At 40.6% G+C, this 21,132-nt stretch overlaps 1 protein-coding gene across 1 annotated transcript in view; it reads left to right on the forward strand.

Moving 5' to 3' along the window:
- RYR3 (ryanodine receptor 3) overlaps positions 1–21,132 on the forward strand; it is a 386,865-nt gene that overhangs the window by 27,254 nt on the left and 338,479 nt on the right. The window contains exon 2 of the mRNA XM_068992826.1: positions 3,219–3,326. Coding sequence (XP_068848927.1) covers positions 3,219–3,326 — 108 coding nt within the window. The remainder of the gene's footprint in view (positions 1–3,218; positions 3,327–21,132) is intronic.

Here is a 21,132-nt window from a genome sequence, read left to right on the forward strand (position 1 = left end):
GCTATTTCAGAACAGATGTCAACAGAGCCCTTCTCTCCATGCTGAGAATCATCAAACACATGCCCCGCGCCTGCCAGGCAGTGACTGAGGCTCAGGCTCCAGAGCACGGAGACAATGAGCCGGCCTCCTGGGGGCTCTTCTGCTGCAAACAAATTAGCTCTGATGGACCAGTGGCCTCTGCTCATTCTTGGGAAATGTGGAGGTGGGATCTCAGGCCGGTGTGGAGTTTAATTAAGGATGGCAGCTGGCGGAGCAGGTCCGATGGCTCTGTACTTCATGTCACAAGTCGTTAGCTGCTTTTTGTTTTTCTCCACATATTCCCATTGTCCTCTTCCTTCCCTTGCTACTGCCCACATGTTGTTCTCAGTGCTCTTGGAGTGGTGTGTGACTTTATCCCCGAGTATGGAGAGTCCAGGCAGGACCACACTCTAGAGGTGGAAAAACTAAACTTTGAGGAAAAGATGTAAAACTATGGGAGACACAGAGCTCCTGCTGGAGGTGCTTCCTCTCCATGCTCACTGTCTCTCCGTAAATGTACCCATTGGTACCAGTAATTAAATCGCAGCCATCTTGGAACCTTTACCGATTTTTAAACTTTCAACTTTTTATTTTGCATTGGGGTATATATAGCCAATCCACCTTGGGACTTTTAATATCTGGGGGGAAAAGAAAAGTTTAACTGGAGCCTGCCTAGTGTCTGGTATCAGGTTGGAGGACGGTGGTGCCCGAGGAGAATTCCTGTCTTTGTCCAAGCAAGCCAGACAAGGAGGGAAGAGAGCTGACTCAGAATCACACAATCTTGTATAAGGACAGAATCTCTAGCACTTGGAGCTGTGAAAGCTTGTGTCTTAAAGAGACTGGGATACATGGGGTTCTTGTCGAAGTGAGCATGAATGTCGGGGTTATTCAGTTGATTAGCCCAAAATGCACCCCTTAAAGTACCCCTTAAAGTACAGTTACACCTGCTGACATTCCTGAACAGAAAAAATTCCAAATCACATCCTCTAGTGAAGTGAACGAGGAAGGAAAAACACTCAAACCCTGGCTTTTTTGGCCTCCTATTCTGGGGACATGAGATCCAGATAGACCAAGAAGTGGTAGGGGGAAAAACCTCTGTAAAATCTTGTGAGATGGTATCCTCTTTGGGAAGACTGAGTCGGACAATATGCATTTATGGCATACGATCTTTATGGAAATGCTTTATCATATTATTGTCTGCCACTTGTAATGATGTGATATGTGCTCTAAAAACACTCCCTGAATGTGAAGCCTTGCCCTACATCACCAGCTGTCTGCTTGCTCCGGTCCCATACAAATGAGTTAATTACCTGCAGCAGGAACAAACCTTGAAAACAAAGCAAGAAGTGTGGAAAATAAAGGCTGTTGTCTCCTGGTGTACAATTTCTGCTTGGTTATATCATGTTCATAAAGAGAACTGGGCAGTTTCCTATAACACCAGAATTCTAGGAAGTCTGGGTTTTTAGGATTTCTGACTGCAGAAACCCTGAATAGAAAAGTATGTAAGTGGCAAGTACTCAAAAGGTGAAGTTGCCCATGGGCCAGTAGCCTTTGGGGTAGGATCGCCTGTACTTGGATCAACCTATACTTGGTGGTGGTTGTTTAGTCGCTCAGTTGTTTCTGACTCTTCATGACTCGTGGACTGTACCCCTCCAGGCTCCTCTGTCCGTGGGATGTTCTGGGCAAGATTACTGGAGGGAGTTGCCAATTCCTTCTCCAGGGGATCTTCCCAATCCAAAGATTGAACCCAATTCTCCACATCTTCTGCAGCGCAAGCAGATTCTTTACTGCTGAGCCACTGGGGAAGCCCACTCTGGGCTTGGGGCATGTTAAAACTTTACTAAAGGGAAAGAGTGAGCAAGTCCAACAAGAGGGATGTCTTTGTTTTTGAGGGCATTGAGGTTGAGGAGGAGTAAGAAGGTACAAACACTTGGAAAGATTGCTGATTCCATAATATTTATTTTATAAATGAAAATGTTGGAAAGCAGAGGGCTTGTCTCTGCTTTAGCAGCAGGTTTGTTTTAGCTTTTAAGCTGAAGGTTCATGAAAGCAATGTTACCTGTCTCTGAGTGTTAGACATAGCTGTGGATGACTTCTGGCCCTCATTCCTGTTACTCTCATGGTGCCAATATTACAGGGGAAACAAAGGCTTGATGTGAAAGGTGAATGTAAGCGGTATTCCCAAGGGAAATGGTGCTTCGTGGAACCAGGTGGTAAATTCCTAAAGAGTAGTGATTTTGTTTGCATGTCTTTGTATCTTTCTGAATACCAAGAGCTGTGTCTTACAGAAATTAAATACTTAAATATTTGCTGATTGAAAATATTCTAATTGTGGAAAAAATCTGCAGTGTTGTCAGCAGCAGGAATAGAGTTAGATGTATGGATCTGAATCCAACTCATCCAAGTGTAAGCCATCACCTCGGACAGATGACCTATGTTCTCTGTGTCTTAATTTCCTTTGCTGTAAGCTGAAATACTAATATCTATACATGAAATAGTTGTGTGGGTTAAAGGAAATCACTTAAAGCAAAGCACTTTAAATAGTATCTGGCCTAGAAAAGTACTCAATGAGCATTAGCTGTTACTACAGTCTACAGAGAAGGCTATCTTTGTTTTTGAGAAATGTTTGAGAATATCTGGTATTACTTGAGCAATGATGTAGAATGATTGCTGTAGGGGTCATCAGTTCTTATAGTTCTGGACATTTCTTTGTTCAGAATTAAATGTATGTAGCTCCTTTTACACTGTGGTATCCAGATTTTCTGAACAAGTAAACGAATTCCCTATTTTGGTCACTGTTGTTGAAAGCCACACTTTGGTCTTGTCTGCTTACAGATTGTTATGGATAAGATCCCAGTGACTTTCTTCCTTTGGTCCCACCCAGACATCGGTGTCCATCAGCCTTCCCTGCTTCAATAAGGCTGTATGTGTAGTGCTCTCCCATGGGTGCCCCCAGCCCTCACTCGAGTTGATCCTGGCATCTTGGTCACTGTTCCCTTGAGACTTCGGGATTTTCTTCTCGTCCTACTTTAGAATCCAGCTTGAAACTCATCTTAGCATGAACAAGAAAAACCTGTCTTTTGTACTCCTCCATCCATCCATCAAATGTTACTTTGACTCATAGGCTCTTTGCCCTTGAGATGTTACTGCGTAACTGACCGACATGAGTTGGTATCCTCATTCTGGTTTTATTTCCACAGTACGTTCCTCCAGATCTCTGCGTCTGCAACTTTGTGCTGGAGCAGTCCCTCTCTGTCAGAGCCCTGCAGGAAATGCTTGCCAACACAGGTGAAAATGGCGGCGAAGGGGTGAGTACCTGAATTATGTCCTGGGAAGGGAGGGATTGGGACACACCATAGCCCCAAAGTACACACTTCATTTCATCCCTCCAGTTTTGAACTAGAAAACCTTGGTTTTCCAGTTTCCTTGAATCCATCCTCATATTCCTCTTATTCAGCAGCCCTACTTCCTTTGGGTTAACCAGCTTCCACCAGAAAATAGACTAGATCATCTTAATGCTGCCCGAGCGGGGCATAGGTCATTGAACCCATAATCCACCAGGATATATGGAGAGGCTGAAAGAGCCTAGGAAGGGGAGGGAGGGTTATCTGTTAGGCTGATTCTTTTTTCTTGGAGAAGTCTCATCAGAGATGTATGACTGTGCCAATGAAGCACAGCCAGATTACAGCCATTTGGAGAGGATTTCCTGTAGAATTCAGAGTCATTGACACGTACCCAGATCTTCATGGGCTTCACTCAGGATGAGCAAATACAGAGCTGTGTTAAGTTTCTATTGTCAGTAAAATTGTTTCCAAGTCTTTAACTAAGGGATAATGGCCTTGCAATGTCCCAGGCAAGACATTGACCAGAGACTTCAGAATAATCTTTGACCCTTTCCCTAATGACTCACCTAGTTATATTCATTTATCATTTCAAATATTCTAACTCTATGGACTGAATATCTCACATGCAGGCACCACTCTCCTATGCCCCTTAGACACTGTGTTAGATGACTATCCTTTATCTTCTGGGTTATTACATCAGACTCACCACTCTGAGTCCTTCTGTGCTTGACCTCACCTACTATTTTATTTTCCCTAAGCTGAAATAATGCTCTTTACAAAATATAGACCTGATCGTCACACTTTACCATTTAAACATTGTCTTTCTGCCCATTATCGCGAATGAAATCCCATATTCCTTAACTGGGCATAAAGCACTTCAGGATTTGGTGAGTCCTGCTCACCTTGCCTGTCCCGTTGCTCACCACATCTTCCCAAACACTCAGTGATCCAACCACACTGAATTCTTTTCAGTTCCTCAAACATAACCATTCTCGTTGCCTCAGAATCATGTGTGTCAGTTCTTCCCTCCATTTAGAACACCTTTCTCCGCCTCTCTCTCCCCTTATATGATCTTTACTTCTCTTTCAGGGAACAAGTCTACATATTAGGTCAACAGAGAAGCCTATAAGTTGACCCTGAAAGTCTAGGATGGGTGCCCTTGCTTGAGCAACAGTCAGTGAAGAGCTCTTACTACTGTGGACTATAATTACAAGTCTAATTCTTTATACTCTGTCGTGTGTGTAGGTAGGAATATTTACAGGACCTAGCACAGTTTATTATTTGACTTGAATGAACTCATATATAATGAAGTGTCTCATTGGTGGTAGAAGAGACAATATCTGTAGCCCCAAGAGAACCAATATTTACATTTAGGTCATCTTTCAGCCCTTAATGTGATCTTACATAAATCTTTTAATCTCTTGGGACCATAGTGTTCTTATCTATAAAATTAGGAAGTATAATTAATTTGCTAGGGTCCTTAACACCAACATTTGTGATTCTTCACTCTTTTGGTTTAGAATAATATGCTTTCATCAACCACGTGAAAATAGCTTTGCTTTGTTCCTTAGAGCATAAACACAGGTGAGATTTTGTTCTTTTCAAGTTTATCTCCCCCTGACATTGACCTCAGTACCCCCAACCTTTCTTCCTTAGGCACACACCCTCAAACATTTCCAACTCAGTGAAATAAATTACTTTTTAATTGCTCACTTTTCCTCCGAGATAATTAACTCATCATTTATAGACATTTTTGGTGAGGAGGACCTGGTCGATTTGGAATATCACCACTTTCAGTGTCAACCAAGATCAGCTAGACCCTGCCAACATATGGCCCCAGGATAGAAATTGGGAATGTAGAAGCTATTCTAACTGGATAATTATCTCATGGGCATTCTCTTACCTTGTTTGTTCACAAATTGCATTTCAAAGGACTTCTTTTTCTTTACCAACAACTTTGTGTAGTTCAGGGAATCCTGCAGGTGTCAAAGTCAACTGAAAAATTCTGGTTATAATCTTTGCTCTTCTTTGTTGCCAGGAACTTAAATAATAGTCTTGTCCTGGTGTGTCTTTTGAAAAAGAATAACTAACTCATTTTCCATATAGAATAGAAAGACCAATTTAATAAGATCAAATGCATAGCTTTGGAATATATGTCTAATACATACCTGTAATTACCATCCATGTTCTAGCAGAAGTTTACTCCATGTAGTTATATACTTCAAGGACGATCTTTAATTCACAATATTTAAATACAAATAGATTAAGTCTTATTGGAGGATCCAGTCTCTTTGAAAACTCTAGTCTAAAATAAACAATCCACGACATTTTTATGGTTAAATAGTCATTGGATAACAATCACCATATTGAGTCAGACTCTAAAATTTCCCATGTGCTGTATTGCCATTTTGTACTATTTTACCAAAGAAAAGAGCGAGCTAATAGTTATTTCCCATCCTGGTATATTACTTCTTTGTAATTAATAACTGGAGATCTTAGAGCTAGAAAGAAGAGACTTGAAAAGAGAGCTGGAGCACAGATAGGAGAGGGTACTGTCTTTAAATGATTTAGATTTTATTATTTGTTGGTGGCTCCACTAGTTACCCAAACAGCAGCTTCAGTTGCTAGAACCCTCTTGGAACTCTCTCACAATTCCATCTGGGCTCTCAATCTTTATTATGAAGAATAATATTTTTCATATAACCTCTTGAGTCTGAATGTTTTGCTTTTCTGAAGTGATTGCTGTGTGCACTTACTATTAGTACTTAATTTGATTTGAAATGATAATATTCAGCAGGGGAGAAAAAGAAAAAAAGAAAAATCAAGGAAGTAAGTTAACGCAACAGACCATAATGATTCTCTGGGGAGCCAAGGGATATTTGAGTGGGTTGACACCTCCTCTGCATGCCAGTCCATTCTGTTTGGAAAGAGACATTCACTGCTTTTAAATGGATATTACTTACACTAATGATCATCGCTACCACCAGACGGGATGCTTTGAAGAGTGTCATTTTTCCTCCTGGGCATAAATTGGTCTTTGTGTGTCTGTTCACTGCTGCATAGCAATTGTACTTTTTAAAAATAACAAATATTGGTTATTTGTTTATTCATATGATGAGCATACAGAAGTCTTTCTTCAGGGATTGGTGGTTCTGCAGCAATTCTTTTCAGTAACAAAGAAAACAGAGATGTCTACCTTGGTTTAACAACAGAGGGTTTATTATTGAAACATCCTTAGCTATAGCCAGTAGCACCTGGGACTCAGCTTTATGTTGAAAAGGAAACTGAATGATGAGAAGGCCCCAGGGGGCAGAGGATGTCAGTGCCCCTCAGAGCCCACCCTCGCTAAGCTCATCCTTGGGTCACTTTACCTCTGGTTAAATCCTGTCTGATGTTATTCTGGGGAATATTACCAAGAGATGAATGCTTGGCACTGTGGCCAATTAAATAGCTGGACTTTGATGTAAAATCCCTGCATATAAATATATTTTTACATTAATGGAACCTACAGTGTATGAGGTCCGCAGCCACCTTTAGCAGGACAGGGAACTAAAAAGGATGTCACCATCTCCCTCTGAGTCCTCAGTCTTCAGCATCCTATAGCAATGACCCTGAACTCAAAACTAGCAACATGTGCAGTGAGAGAAGCTCCATTTTTGGAGTCAGGTAGATGTGTTTTCAGTCCAAGCTGTACAGGAGCAAGTGACTTCTAGGACAAATTGCTTCCCCTTTCCGTACCTAACTTTCCACACCTTCAAAATGCAACCTCCGTCATAGGATCAGGTGAGAATTACATAAGTGTTGACAAGCGCCTATGGGTGTGGAAATGAATATTGGTTCCTCTTTTCATCTCTGGTCTGCTTCCTCTGGTCACAGATCCTTCAGGCATATTCAAATGCCTCGAAGGAAGGAGATTCCCATGCTATATGACCAGGTGCATGTTAACTCGAGGGCCATATAACTACAAATGAGTTTTGACATGAATGAATATAATGCTTCTAAAAATGAAAGACCTTGATTAACACAGTTACCAGCTGCACTCCTGATAAGGGCTCAGGTTTTCTCTAAAAGTTGACTTAATCACTGTCAGACTTTTACTACTTAAAAACGGGAGATGCAATATATATAAAAAGAATGAATGTTATGGTTGTATAAGATCATGCTAGATTTCAGATTCTAAAATCTCTAGAATGCAAATACACAATCAGCCTTTTAAACTTGATTGGGAGATGTGACCTGGAAAGATACTTTTTCTGTAAGAACCTCTCTCACAGATAAACTCACTGTGAGGGGGTCTTTTAATTCCCCGTATTACTTATGAGGGAAATCAACACTGAATATGCATCAGAAGGACTGAGGCTGAAGCTGAAACTCCAATACTTTGGCCACCTGATGCAAAGAGCTGACTCATTGGAAAAGACCCTGATGCTGGGAAAGACTGAGGGAAGGAGGAGAGGGGCCAACAAGGGTGAGATGATTGGATGGCATCCTTGACTGAATGGATGTGAGTCTGAGCAAATGCCAGGAGTTAGTGAAGGACAGGGAAGCTGGTGTGCTGCAGTTCATGGATCTCAAAGAATCAGATACGACTTAGCAACTGAGCAACACTTAATTATGAGATGGTCCCTTTAACACTAAGGAGCTTCAGACTCCTTTCACTTGCCCCTGTCTTTGAGCAGGGAGTGCTACACACAGCACAGTTGCTCAAGGAATGCACACTTGTGGCGGTACATTTGCCATGCTCAGGAATGACGTGTACATGCTTGCTGAGAAGCTGGAGGTTGCCTCCTGCCCTTGTGTGACCTTGTCAACAGCCAAGGAGGGGTAATCTTACATGTTGCTGTATTCACATAGATTTTATTTAAAGTATGTGTCATGAGATACATTGTAGCCAAGTTCAAAGCATTCATCCTTCTTATAAAGCCACAGAAAATCTAGTCACAGAAAGGTGACAGGGTCATTAAGAAAAGAATCTGCCAAAGATGCACCTCCCCTGACGTGGTTAGGTAATGAACAAATCAAAACAGATGCTGAGGAGGGCGACTAGAAGCCTGTTGTCTAAAGTTTGGATTCTGGCTGTGCCCAGATTTAAGACATCTTGTGGGAACTTCCAGAATGAAGAAGGCCAATCAGAGCCTTACCTCCTTATTCCTGGGGCCCTGAGATCCCCCCGTCATCTGTATATCACAGAAGAGGAGGGACAGCCCCCATCAACCAGAGGTCGCTTCTCAGTTTTCTGAGGCTTTTGTCTTTCCTCCGTAATTGTCAGAAAACAGCCGGAGTGAGAACTTACGTTGATGTGTGTGTGGGGAAGGGAACAAGACTGAGGGAGGAACTATGTACACAATTCTAAATAAACTTCATCCCCATTGCCATTGTTTAAAAGAAAGAAATCGTTTGATGAGTCAAATCTAACAGGAGGTGTTTTTGCACCTTTAAAATAGGACACAGATTTTAAAATAGGACAAAGATTTTCTTTGGAGAAAAAATACAAAGACACCTCTGCCTGTTTTGGGATGTCAGTCCCAGGACTTGCCCATATATGCCTTACAGCAGGGGTAATCAGAATGTGCCAGAATCACCACATTAGGTTTCCAAGTCTGGACTTCCTTTGTACTAGGTGGTAAGACGCCACTGCATCAAGCTCTCCAAGTACCTCCTCGGTGCTCCCACTCAGGACCTCCCCTCTTTGGTGCCAGCGCCTGTCAGGTTGCTCATGCTGGGGATGTTACCCATGCCTGCCTGCTGCCGAACTGGGAAGATCCAGATACCACAGCATTAAATTATTGTTTAACCTCATCCTGCTTTTTGTTTTGAAAGGGAGAAAAATAACATGCTGATTTCGGATGCTTCCACTTCTTTTTTTAACCTATGGTTGGTCATCCACACCCACTGTTAAAAAAAAAACAAAAACAAAAACAAACTACTTTTGTATTAACAGAATCACCAAACCTGTTTGGTGAAATCACTCTTATATGCGAAAGCTTGAGTTTATATATCAAAACCTCCTCTTGACAGTCTGCTCCATGTTAGAGTTTGCTCACATTTGCTAATGGCAGACTGTTCTGGTGACAAAGCTGTGTCGGTGGTTTAGTCCTAGAACTGCCACCTCCTGGAGTTTTGCATGTTAAGTCGCTTCAGTCTTGTCCCACTCTGCGACCTATGGACTGTAACCTGCCAGGCCACTCTGTCCATGGGATTCTCCAGGCAAGAATACTGGAGTGGGTTGCCATGCCCTCCTTCAGGGAGCTTCCCTACCCAGGGATCAAACCTGTGTCTCTTATGCCTCTTGCATTGGCAGGCAGATGCTTTACCACTAGCGCAACCTGGGAAGCCCTCCACTGACAATGGCCCATCACCAATTAGTTGTGGAAACATTAACTTGTTTGTATTAGCCGTTATTCTAGAGACCCTGGCTCCCATAATATTAGGTAGATGGATAAATGATTTTATTCTCTTTCTGCTTTGTTGTGAACAGAGAGAATTTTTCAAATTCCATCCATAACAGCAACCCTAAAGCTCTAAGTGATGACAACACGGTTTTAATTTTTTGAGACATGAATAGCCTATAAATCTTCTTATGGAAGAATATGAGAGGTATTCTGTAATTTTGACAGAATTTCTTTTTTCAAGAGCCAGATATTATTTTCAGAAATTATACAATAATGACAGATCTCCAAATTAAGGTTTTTAATGTATTTTTTCACAGACCAAACTGTCATCAAACTATGTCCCTTGTCTTCTTTCTTTCCCCTCCTTACTATTCTCTCATTATGTTATCTTATAATTTTATGCTGATATAATGGATTTAAATGTTTCTCTGATAAGCTAATACTAATGAAAATGTGCACAAGTAACTCATCTTGTTGAGCTGGCCTTTCGATAACATGATATCATTAAAATTTGCCATCTGGGAGACTTTACTTCATGGTAAGAAAACTCCTCTTTGGTAAAAGAAAAAGTCTAATTGGTTGCTTGCAATATTTCTAAGAAAAAGAAATTCCAAATTTTCCGATGTAGGGTACTGACCTTTGTCCTTGGGTGGATTTTCTTGCATAAATATAATTACGAAAAAAAAAAAAAAAACTGCTACAGACAAATTTAGGCTACAGCGTGTAGCTTGTTTGCCAGTTTCTTGATGACATCAGCATGGTACTGGAAAGGTAAAATCAAACTTTTACATCTAATCCTGCTGCTTACTCCTAGCTAAAATCACAAAATACTCACTAGGTCGGAATTGTATTCCCATTGGGGTTTTTGCTCTTCTAAGTATCAGCAGATTCCTCAGATGACTTGAACGCTTTCAGCAGGACTGGTCCACACTCAAATATACATTGACTGTCATGTGTTTGATTTTGCTAGCTCAGTGGCCTCTTGGAATGGGTATGTTATTCATTCCTTTCCTGTGTGTGTCTCTGCATGGACAGCTGACTCTAGCTGTATTTGTAATGAGCTAGGCTTCTCACTTGTGAGTGTTCAAGGCTGTTTCCATCCTCTGTGCCTCTGCAATTGAAAAAAGCACCGCACACCTCAATCTGGGTGGAATTAGAGGTGCCTGCACACTTAGAAATTTGTTGCTAAGAAACTTGTTAAACTGCTGCTCTGAAATTACAAGGCTGGCTTGCCTGTGGACTCATTTTTTCCTTTTCCTTCAAGAGATCGAAGTTCAGGTCAGTCGCTCAGTCATGTCCGACTCTTGGCAACCCCATGAATTATAGCACACCAGGCGTCCCTGTCCATCACCAACTCCCAAAAATTGTTTCTAAAGTCTTTTTCCCTCTGACTATGGTCTAGGTGGCCTGTGGCCATACGGTTCAAGTTGATAAGGTGACAGGAGTGTGCAGCCTTGCCTTATTCCAAGCTTCTCGGTGCTTCAGACTCACCTAGTCTATTATGCAAGTCCAGCTCTGCTCCTCTGGAAAGCTGGAATTCATAATAAAAATGGAAAAAGCTAGTTGGATATTTCCCCATTTTTCATGCAGCATCCCCAAAGTGAACCAGCAGAAGAATCAAATGTTAATTTCAACAGTTAAGAATAACCATTAAAGTTAACTAGCTTTTTACATTTATTCATATCTGGAGTAGAAGCATTTTAAAGTAAAGAGGCCACAGAATTAATTTTTAAAGCTCCAGACTCTATCAAATCTACTTCTTTATGAATATAATGTTTCAGCTTTATTGGAATAGCTTTTTCTTCAGTGGATTTTTTTTTTTCATTCTGAAGTCAGTACCTCCTCCTTAGAGTAAATATGTCTGTGTCATCTTGGGGTTATTTTGCTAATGTTACATCAGCTTGGCTGATGTTACATAAACCCTGAAATTCCTCTTATTGTTGCTGTGGACATTCAAATGCTCTGGGAGTATAGTCATGTCATAATGACCTAAGTTGTCTAAGAAAGCTTGAGCTTCTTTCCCAAGGCTAGATGTAGTTTTCAGTGATTGTGTATGTTTGTGTGTGTGTGTGTGTGTGCTCTTAACATTTTAATTGCAAAAAACAAAACATCTTCATTAAAATTTCTTAGGGGAGTGAGGAAGGATTGGAGTACTTAAACTTTCTCTGGAACATACTAAGAGGTAAATAGTTGTATTTTTACATGAGATATTTTGAAGAGAAATTTGCTGAACTTAAAATAACTATTCGAAGGGTCAGAGATGAATTTCAGCTACATTTTTAGGAATTTGATTTAATCCTAAATTGTGGAATAGTTGAATTAGGGGAAATCTTTCAAGAGACTTGCTTACCTTTTAAAAATGAAGCACATTTGGAAATTCAAGAAATCCTGGGAGAATCGAAGCCTTTCAGGTGATTTATTAGACTTTCCTTTGATTGTGAAATTTACTTTAATAACTACCAGGGTTTAAATTATATTTTTGTTGGGAAAATTGAATGAACTAGAAGAAAAGACCTCTTATTTATTTTCATTTCATGAAAGTTTAATGTAAACACCTATTTGCAAATTCTAGTAAAGAAAAATTTACTTGGTACCGGAGAAACCCTGATCTCAACTGGTGCTTTAATCCTCACTGGAGTAAAAACCATGTAGCCAGTGTCCCAATGCTATGATGACTAATATTTGGTTTTCAAATGGAAGGATCTGGAATGACTAAATGGAATCAATGGAAAGAAAGCAAGAATAAGAACAAGGTTTTGGGAGTTTGTGGGATAAAAGTATTCCTGCTCTGTACAAGAAGAAGAGGAAAGCTAATGGAAGGGTGTATCTTTTTACCTGGCATCTCCTGTAGCTGAGACTTAGGCTGCTACTGAGAGGGAGAAGGGAGTGCCTGAGCCGTGTTCCTCAGTCCAGAGATATTGCTCTGATGGGAGGGAGGAAAGTGCAGGACTAGAAGGGGCTGGGCGTTCTGGCCTGGGCATTGCTGCTTTCTGGGCCTTGTTCTGCCCCTTTGCAAAATAAGGGCTTCTGAACTACATTATTGACTCCTGAGCATCTTTAGACTCTCTTACAAGACAAATGTCTATCCACGAGGAAGAATTTGCAAATCATCAGGGAAATTTGGAAATAAAGACAATGTATGAATTGTTTCCTTAAGCGAAGTTTATAAATGGAAAGGTCTGCCTTTCTTATTTTCTGTGATTGTGGCCTTTTAAAAAAACGTTTTACTTTTTATACCATTTAAACTGTTATACTCCATTTACAGCTATAATAGAAAACACTGGCTGCATTCCGCATACTGTACCACACATCCTACACCCAGTGGTTTGTTTTTGTGTTTTTGTTGGCAGTAGGCACATCTTCCTTGGTGGATTACTCTGGGTCTTAGCTCCATGATGGAAGGAAAGGGGCTCTGAGTTCCCAGGCACCAGCTGCATCTCCTGTGTTTTTGGTGTGGAGAGACAAGTGAAGACAGCACATTAGTAAGAATCACCTGTTGCCATTAGTGATATGGAGCTAGAGGCTGGGCTCCCTGCCTGCATTTCTCTGCTGCTCATCTGCCTTTATGAGGTGGAGGGCAGTGGGCGGGAGAACCAGGATGTTGCTCCTGGGAATGAATTCAAAACTGTGTCTGGGTCAATGTGGCCAGCCCTATGCAGGCTTCTGCGAAGAACAGCCTTTGGGAATTTGCTTGAGGAGGTGTTTCCTCTTCCTGAGCCCTCTGAGTCCTGCTCTCTGGGTGGGGCTGGGCAGTGATGAAAACTTATGGCTTGATCACTACCAAAAAATACCTGTTTTCATGTCTCTGGTGAAATATTAGAAAGGTAAGATGAATGCATGACATTTTTTTTTTCTTTAAACTATGTGTTTATCTTTAAATAGTTGTCCCTTTTCTGAAGCTTATGATTTGGTATTAGAAGTTTTCAAAATTACAGCTGGAGTACAGAAATCTCTAGATTTTATCTTATTAGTGGATACAGATGACTGAATTGTCATTCTTGAGGCACCTATAGTCAGTCAGTCAAGCAGGTGGAGCTATCCATGGTGCTGATTCTGTAAGTCAATGCAGCTTGCCTCGTGTTCATTAAGTTCAGGACACAGCTCCAGCGGTGAGAGGACCAGGCATTTTGCCCCAATAATTTGTAGGACTGTTTCTACATGTTACAACCCCAGCAACTTTACCTTATACCCTACCCTTGTGGGGATATTTCCATGTCAGCTTGCTAAGGGGACTGTTGGGAAACCCTGATCCAATTTTAGGATTTACACAAATTTTGGGAAAAAAATAACCTCATGTATTATAGTATCTCAAATTCACCATTCTTTCTCTCAGCCTTTAACAGGGTCCAGTAACATGTTTCTATACCAATATCATCTATTTTCAATAATGGGAAAAATGGAGGGTGTATATTTAACAAGATGCTAGCATTTTCAAACCTCTTCCTCCCCTCAGGGTTGTAATTTTGTGGTGAATTCAGCTCCTTATTCTACTCCTGCATTGTACCCAGGCAGGCCTCAGCCCTAGGAGATGCCCAGGGCCAGGGGGTGGTCTAGCAGCAGGAGTCACAATTCTCTGACCCGAAGTGATTGGCCTGCGTCACCAGAAGAGTGAGCAACTGCAGTTTCCAGTTCATTGTTCCCTCTGGGCAGCTGCTTCAGTGTGTAAGGCAACAGGGGTGCACAAATCCATGATTTATTGGCTGCACTCATTTCAGTCAGTGTCGGTGGGAGAAACACTAGGACTGTGGTACTCCCAGGCGCTCTCAAGGATGCAGTCTCTTACAGACATAGAAAGTAAACTTACGGTTACCCGAAAGGGGAGGGGGAGGAAAGAGAGGTTAGGAGTTTTGCATTAACAGATACACACTACTCTACATAAAATAGACAAACAGCAAGGATCTACTATGCAGCACAGGGACCGCTACTCAATATTTTGTGTTAATAATAACTTAAGGGGAAAGAATCTGCAAAAGAATGGATGCACACACACACACACACACACACACACACACACACACACACATAAAACCAAATCACTTTGCAATACACCTGAAACCAACCGCATTGTAAATCAACTATATTTCATTTTTGAAAACATCAATGTTCTAATCATAAGGAAAGAAAACTGAAGAAAAGAATGCACTGTCAAGTTAACCTGTTTATATAAACTTCCAATTCCTTGTCTCAAAACCTCAGTCTTTTCCTAGAACACAAATCCCTCTTAAATTTTTTTACTGTATCCTACAAATGGAGCTACCTTGGCCATAGTTGCTTCACCTCTAATGCTATTGAATTAGTTGGTAATTTTTTATTAGATTTCATTAGTTTGAGCTGTTCCCAGGGCAACCAGGAATAAGCTCACTTGCTGAATCCCAGAGCTAACAAGTCAACTGGCAACTGATTTCTTGTTTCACTTAGTTTTTGTGTGTGTGTGCTTGCAGGAGTATAAAACGCTCCTGGGTTCTGCCAGTCCGTTTCCCCCATTTTTCTACCTGTCCATAAGGACTCACTGACTTGTATACTTTTTTCAAAAATGCATTCACTTCATTTTAATCCTGTTAATGAACCTTGAGATTTTTCTTTCTTGTGGATAATAAAATATCAATCAACATTCAAGCATTCCTTCACATTTACACTTGTCTTTCCAAACTTATCCTCCTATATAAAAGGAATCTATTTCTGTCTGTCCTTTGTATTTCATTTATTTATCCACTGTAATACTCTGCTACTAAACTATAGTTTAATAGAAGAAAAAAAAGCCTCCATTTAATTTCTTGCATTAAATTATGGTGAAAACTCAGTTGCTTAAATCTCTCCTCTAAAAGGTGATGTCCTGATGTTTATTGTGAAACATCCCAAATAAATTAAGAGATTTCCATACTGGACATTCACTCTTGCTTCATCCAGTAAGGGCTACTTTAGCTTATACTCACTAGCACAAAACATAGGTACACCCATCCCCAGGTGATCTTGTTTTTAGTGTATATACCTATGTGTATTCCTCCAAAACAAAAGACATCCAAATCTGTAAGATCTATTTTAAATATACTCACTTGATCTAGGACAGGAGTCTCAGGTTGAGGCCAGTTTTTTCCTTCAAGTCCTAGGGTCCTCAGGAGCAGGGAAGGCTCAGACTCTATCTCCTACACATGGTCCCCAGTCTCCTTGAGGCTGGGACCTCGTGACTCCAGAAAGTCCCGATTGTGGTTCATGAGGCCTTGTGTACCATTCTGTCCCAGATGGAGCACCTACAATCCTTCATAACAGATGTTTTTTTTGAAAAGTGACCCCTGTGGTAGTTCACCGATAAGGGACAACTTGGGTCACGATGTTATTATAATCAGTGCAAGAACCAAACACATGACTCCAGTGTTCTCCCACTTTCTAATCAGACTTTCTGCTTTCGTTCAATGATCTAGTGAGTGAAAAATAACATTGATATAGGGCTGTCATGATTTGAACTTAGAATCCCTGCTCTAAGGCTGATAGGAGCTCACGTGTATGTTATGGCGACACTTTCACACACTGTGTCATCGCATTCCTGCTTTAGCATCATCTTAGACTCACACCTCTCTTCAGGTACCTGATACATCCCAAAATGCAGGCTTCACTTTCTCTGTGATGCTCAGACCCCATCTGTTTGGGCCAAGGGGGTGCTCGTTAGCCCTTTTAGCATTCCTGCTGAGGTCTTTGAGAGCAGCCTTGTTTCCTTGCAGGTGTACGGTAGCCCAGGCCCATCTTAAATTTTTTTTTTCTTTTTTGTCACGGACATGAAATTGCATGACTCTTTAAATTCATGGTGAATAATATTAGAGATTAGATTCTGTGGTGACAGCTGTATGTTAGATTGACCCCACCACGACTGGTAGGAAGGAAGCATTTGTATGATACCGAAAAGAAACATAGCACATGGTGATCAGGACTTCATTTTTATGAAGAACATGAATTTAAAGTTCACAATGATAACTCTAGTGTAATTTCAGCCTTACTTAATTTTTCTGCCTTATTAAAACATAAGCACTTGTGAAACTATTTTTGCTCTTTGAGGTGACAGTTTTCCTGTTACACTGTATTGGGCTGTCCTTTCTCCATTTATTTAAAAAGCACTTAGGGGATCCCTTCGGTATACCCTTTCCCTCCTCTGGTTTCATGGCACAATTTTCTAGTGTATTAAGGAAGATCTTGAAAGTGCCAAAACAGGTTTATATAGAAGCGTATTGATTATTAGACAGTGATAAATTACCAGGAATTTCTTAACTGCTTTCAATCGAGACTCTCTGTTCCTCTGAGTTTCCCTCTCACTGCAGACTCTGTAGATAACATAGTTACTTCTTCAGGTTTCTGAGGATCTTTCATAGTCAAGCAGTGATCCCTCCCGGTGTAAAGAGGAGAAATCCACTGCAATATTCTTTTTGTTGCTGTTGTTGTTTAATTGGGATACAGTTGATGTACAACACTGGTATACACTGGGACAACTTGGCATACTCGTATTGGAAAACATTTACCATAGTAAGTTTAGTTGATATCCATCACCTCTTATCTACATTATTACAATTTTTTTCCCTTGTGACAAGAACTTTTAGGATTTACTCTCTTAGCAACTGTCAAGTGCACCATCCAGTAGCGTTACCTATGGTCATCGTGTTATATATTGTATCCCCGATGCTCGTTTATCCTAAAACTAGAAGTTTATACCTTTTAACCAGCTTCACCCAGTTCCACCACTCCCAATCGCTTGTCTTGGTAACCACAAATCTGATACCATTTGCTATGAGTTTGAGTTGTTTTAGATTCCACATGGAAGTGAGATTATACAGCATTTGTCTTATTTCACATAGCATAATGCCCTCAAGCTCCATCCATGTTGTTGCAGATGGCAGGATTTCCTCCGTTTATGGTTGAGTGGTAGTCCATTCTACCACATTTTCTTTATCCATGCACTTCTGTTGATGGACTTAGGTGGTCTCCATACCTTGGCAACTGTAAATTGCTGCACTGAACATGGAGAGTGTGGATATCTCTTTGACATAGTCTTTTCATTTCCTTCAGATAAAACTCAGAAGTGGACTGCTGAGTCATATGTTAGATCTATTTTAATTTTTTTTAATTTAAAATACTGTTTTCCACAGTAGCTGCACTTATTTACATTTCCATCAACTGTGCACAAGGGTTCTCTTTTCTCTGTGTCTTTGCTAGCATTTATTATTGCTTGTCTTTTTGATAATAGCCATTCTAATAGCATAAAGTGATATCATAACATTTCCCTAATGATTAGTGACAATGAGCACCTTTTCATGTGCTTGGCCATTTGTATGTCTTTTTTTGGGGAAAAAAAATGTCACTTCAAGTCCTTTGCCCATTTTTTAATGAAGTACTTGGAGTTTTGGAGGTTGTTTTTTGTTTTTGCTATTGAGTTGTCTGAGTTCTTTATATGTTTTGGAGAGTAACCTCTTATCAGATTCATAATTTCAAATTTTCCCCCATTTCGTTGATCATTTGCTTTGTTGTGAAGAAATTTTTATGTTTGATATAGTCCCACTTGTTTATTTTTCATTTTATTGCATTTGCTTTCGGTGTCATATCCAAAAACAAATCAAAAAAAGCATTGCCAAGACTTGTGTCAAAAGGCTTTTCTCTAGGTTTCCTTCCAGGACTTTTGTGGTTTCCGGTCATACATTCACGTTTTTAATCCATTTTGAGTTGATTTTTGAGTGGTGTAAGATCATTCTTTTACATGTGAATATCCAGTTTTCCCAGCACTGTATTGAAGAGGCTATATTTTCTCCATTGAGTATTCTTGGCTCTCTTGTCCAGTATTGGTTGGTCATATATGCAGGAGTTTCCTTCTGGGCTCTTAATTCTGTTCCATTAGTCTACCTGTCTGTCAATACTATACTGTTTTGATAAAGGTTGTAATATAGTTTGGTTACACACAAATTTCATTATTATTTTTTCTATTTCTATGAAAAATACTATTGGAATCTTGGTTGGGAATGCACTGAGTCCATGTATGACCTTGGGTAGTATAGATATTTTATCATCTAATCCATGAACACAGGACATCTTTCCATTTATCTGTGTCTTTTTCACTTTCTTACATTATTGGTCTTATATTTTCCAGTGTAAAAATTTTTTTACCCCCTTGGCTAAAGTTTTTCCTAAGGATGTTGTTGTTTGATGTTATCATAAATGGGTTCATTTTATTTCTTTTTCACCTAATTCATTGTTTGCAGTGTTCTTTCATGTACCAAATCATCACATCACACTCCCACTGGGAAATGATTGATTGATGTTTTCCAGCCATTGAAGGAGTCAAACATTAGCACAACTGAGATTTAGTTTTGCTTATTTTGGTGTAAGTTTTTTCAAATTGTAAACCATGCTTGACATTTCTGAGCCAGTCACTGTCTTCCTCCTCCTCTTCTCACAGGTACAGTTCAGTTCAGGTCAGTTCAGTCACTCAGTCGTGTCCGACTCTTTGCAGCCCCAAGAACTGCAGCACGCCAGGCCTCCCTGTCAATCACCAACTCCCGGAGCCTACCCAAACTCATGTCCATTGAGTCAGTGATGCCATCCAAGCAGCTCATGCTCTGTCGTCCCCTTCTCCTCCTGCCCTCAATCTTTGCCAGCATCAGGGTCTTTTCAAATAAGTCAGCTGTTTGCATCAGGTGGTCAAAGTATTGTAGTTTCAGCTTCAACATCAGTCCTTCCAGTGAACACCCAGGACTGATTTCCTTTAGGATGGACTGGTTGTATTTCCTTGAAGTCCAAGGTACTCTCACAAGTATTCTCCAACACCACAGTTCAAAAACATCATTTCTTCAGCACTCAGCTTTCTTTATAGTCCAGCTCTTACATCCATACATGACTACTGGAAAAACCATAGCCTTGACTAGACGGACCTTTGTTGACAAAATAATGTCTCTGCTTCTTAATATGCTGTCAACGTTGGTCATAACTATCTTTCCAAGGAGTAAGCGTCTTTTAATTTCATGGCTGCAGTCACCATCTGCAGTGATTCTGGAGCCCCAAAATAAAGTCTGACACTGTTTCCACTGTTTCCCCATCTATTTCCCATAAAGTGATGGGACCGGATGCCATGATCTTCGTTTTCTGAATGTTGAGCTTTAAGCCAACTTTTTCACTCTCCTCTTTTACTGTCATCAAGAGGCTTTTTAGTTCCTCTTCACTTTCTGCCATAAGGGTGGTGTCATCTGCATATCTGAAGTCATTGATATTGCTCCCGGCAATCTTGATTCCAGCTTGTGCTTCTTCCAGACCAGCGTTTCTCATGATGTACTCTGCATAGAAGTTAAATAAGCAGGGTGACAATATACAGCCTTGACATACTCCTTTTCCTATTTGGAACCAGTCTGTTGGTCCATGTCCAGTTCTAACTGTTGCTTCCTGACCTGCATACAGATTTCTCAAGAGGCAGGTCAGGTGGTCTGGTATTCCCATCTCTTTCAGAATTTTCCACAGTTTATTGTGATCCACACAATCAGAGGCTTTGGCATAGTCAATAAAGCAGAAATAGATGTTTTTCTGGAACTCTCTTGCTTTTTCCATGATCCGGCGGATGTTGGCAATTTGATCTCTGGTTCCTCTGCCTTTTCTAAAACCACCTTGAACATCAGGGAGTTCACGGTTCACGTATTGCTGAAGCCTAGCTTGGAGAATTTAGAGCATTCCTTTACTAGCATGTGAGAGGAGTGCAATTGTGTGGTAGTTTGAGCGTTCTTTTGCATTGCCTTTCTTTGTGATTGGAATGAAAAGTGACCTTTTCCAGTCCTGTGGCCAGTGCTGAGTTTTCCAAATTTGCTGACATATTGAGTGCAACACTTTCACAGCATCATCTTTTAGGATTTGAAATAGCTCAACTGGGATTCCTTCATCTCCACTAGCTTTGCTCATAGTGATGCTTCCTAAAGCCCACTTGACTTCACATTCCAGGATGTCTGGCTCTAGGTGAGTGATCACACCATCATGATTAGTTTGGTCATGAAGATCTTTTTTGTATAGTTCTTCTGTGTATTCTTGCCACCTCTTCTTAATATCTTCTGCTTCTGTTGGGTCCCTACCATTTCTGTCCTTTATTGAGTCCATCTTTGCATGAAATGTTCCCTTGGTATCTCTTATTTTCTTGAAGAGATCTCCAGTCTTTTCCACTCATCACAGGTAGAAGGTACTAATTTTAATGTGCCTTTCTCTTCTTGCCCGGAAAGCTTTGCTGTGGTTTCCTGAGGCTCTAGTTGGTTTTACTGTCAGTCTCAATCGGTTATCCCATCAATGTCCATGTGATGAATTTACTCTCCGTACAAAGGGTAGAAAATAGATCAGGTAGTGCTTCCTCTATCCAGGGCCTGGCTTCTATTCAC

The sequence above is a fragment of the Capricornis sumatraensis genome, chromosome 2, assembly GCF_032405125.1.
Source record: "Capricornis sumatraensis isolate serow.1 chromosome 2, serow.2, whole genome shotgun sequence".
NCBI lineage: Eukaryota > Metazoa > Chordata > Mammalia > Artiodactyla > Bovidae > Capricornis > Capricornis sumatraensis.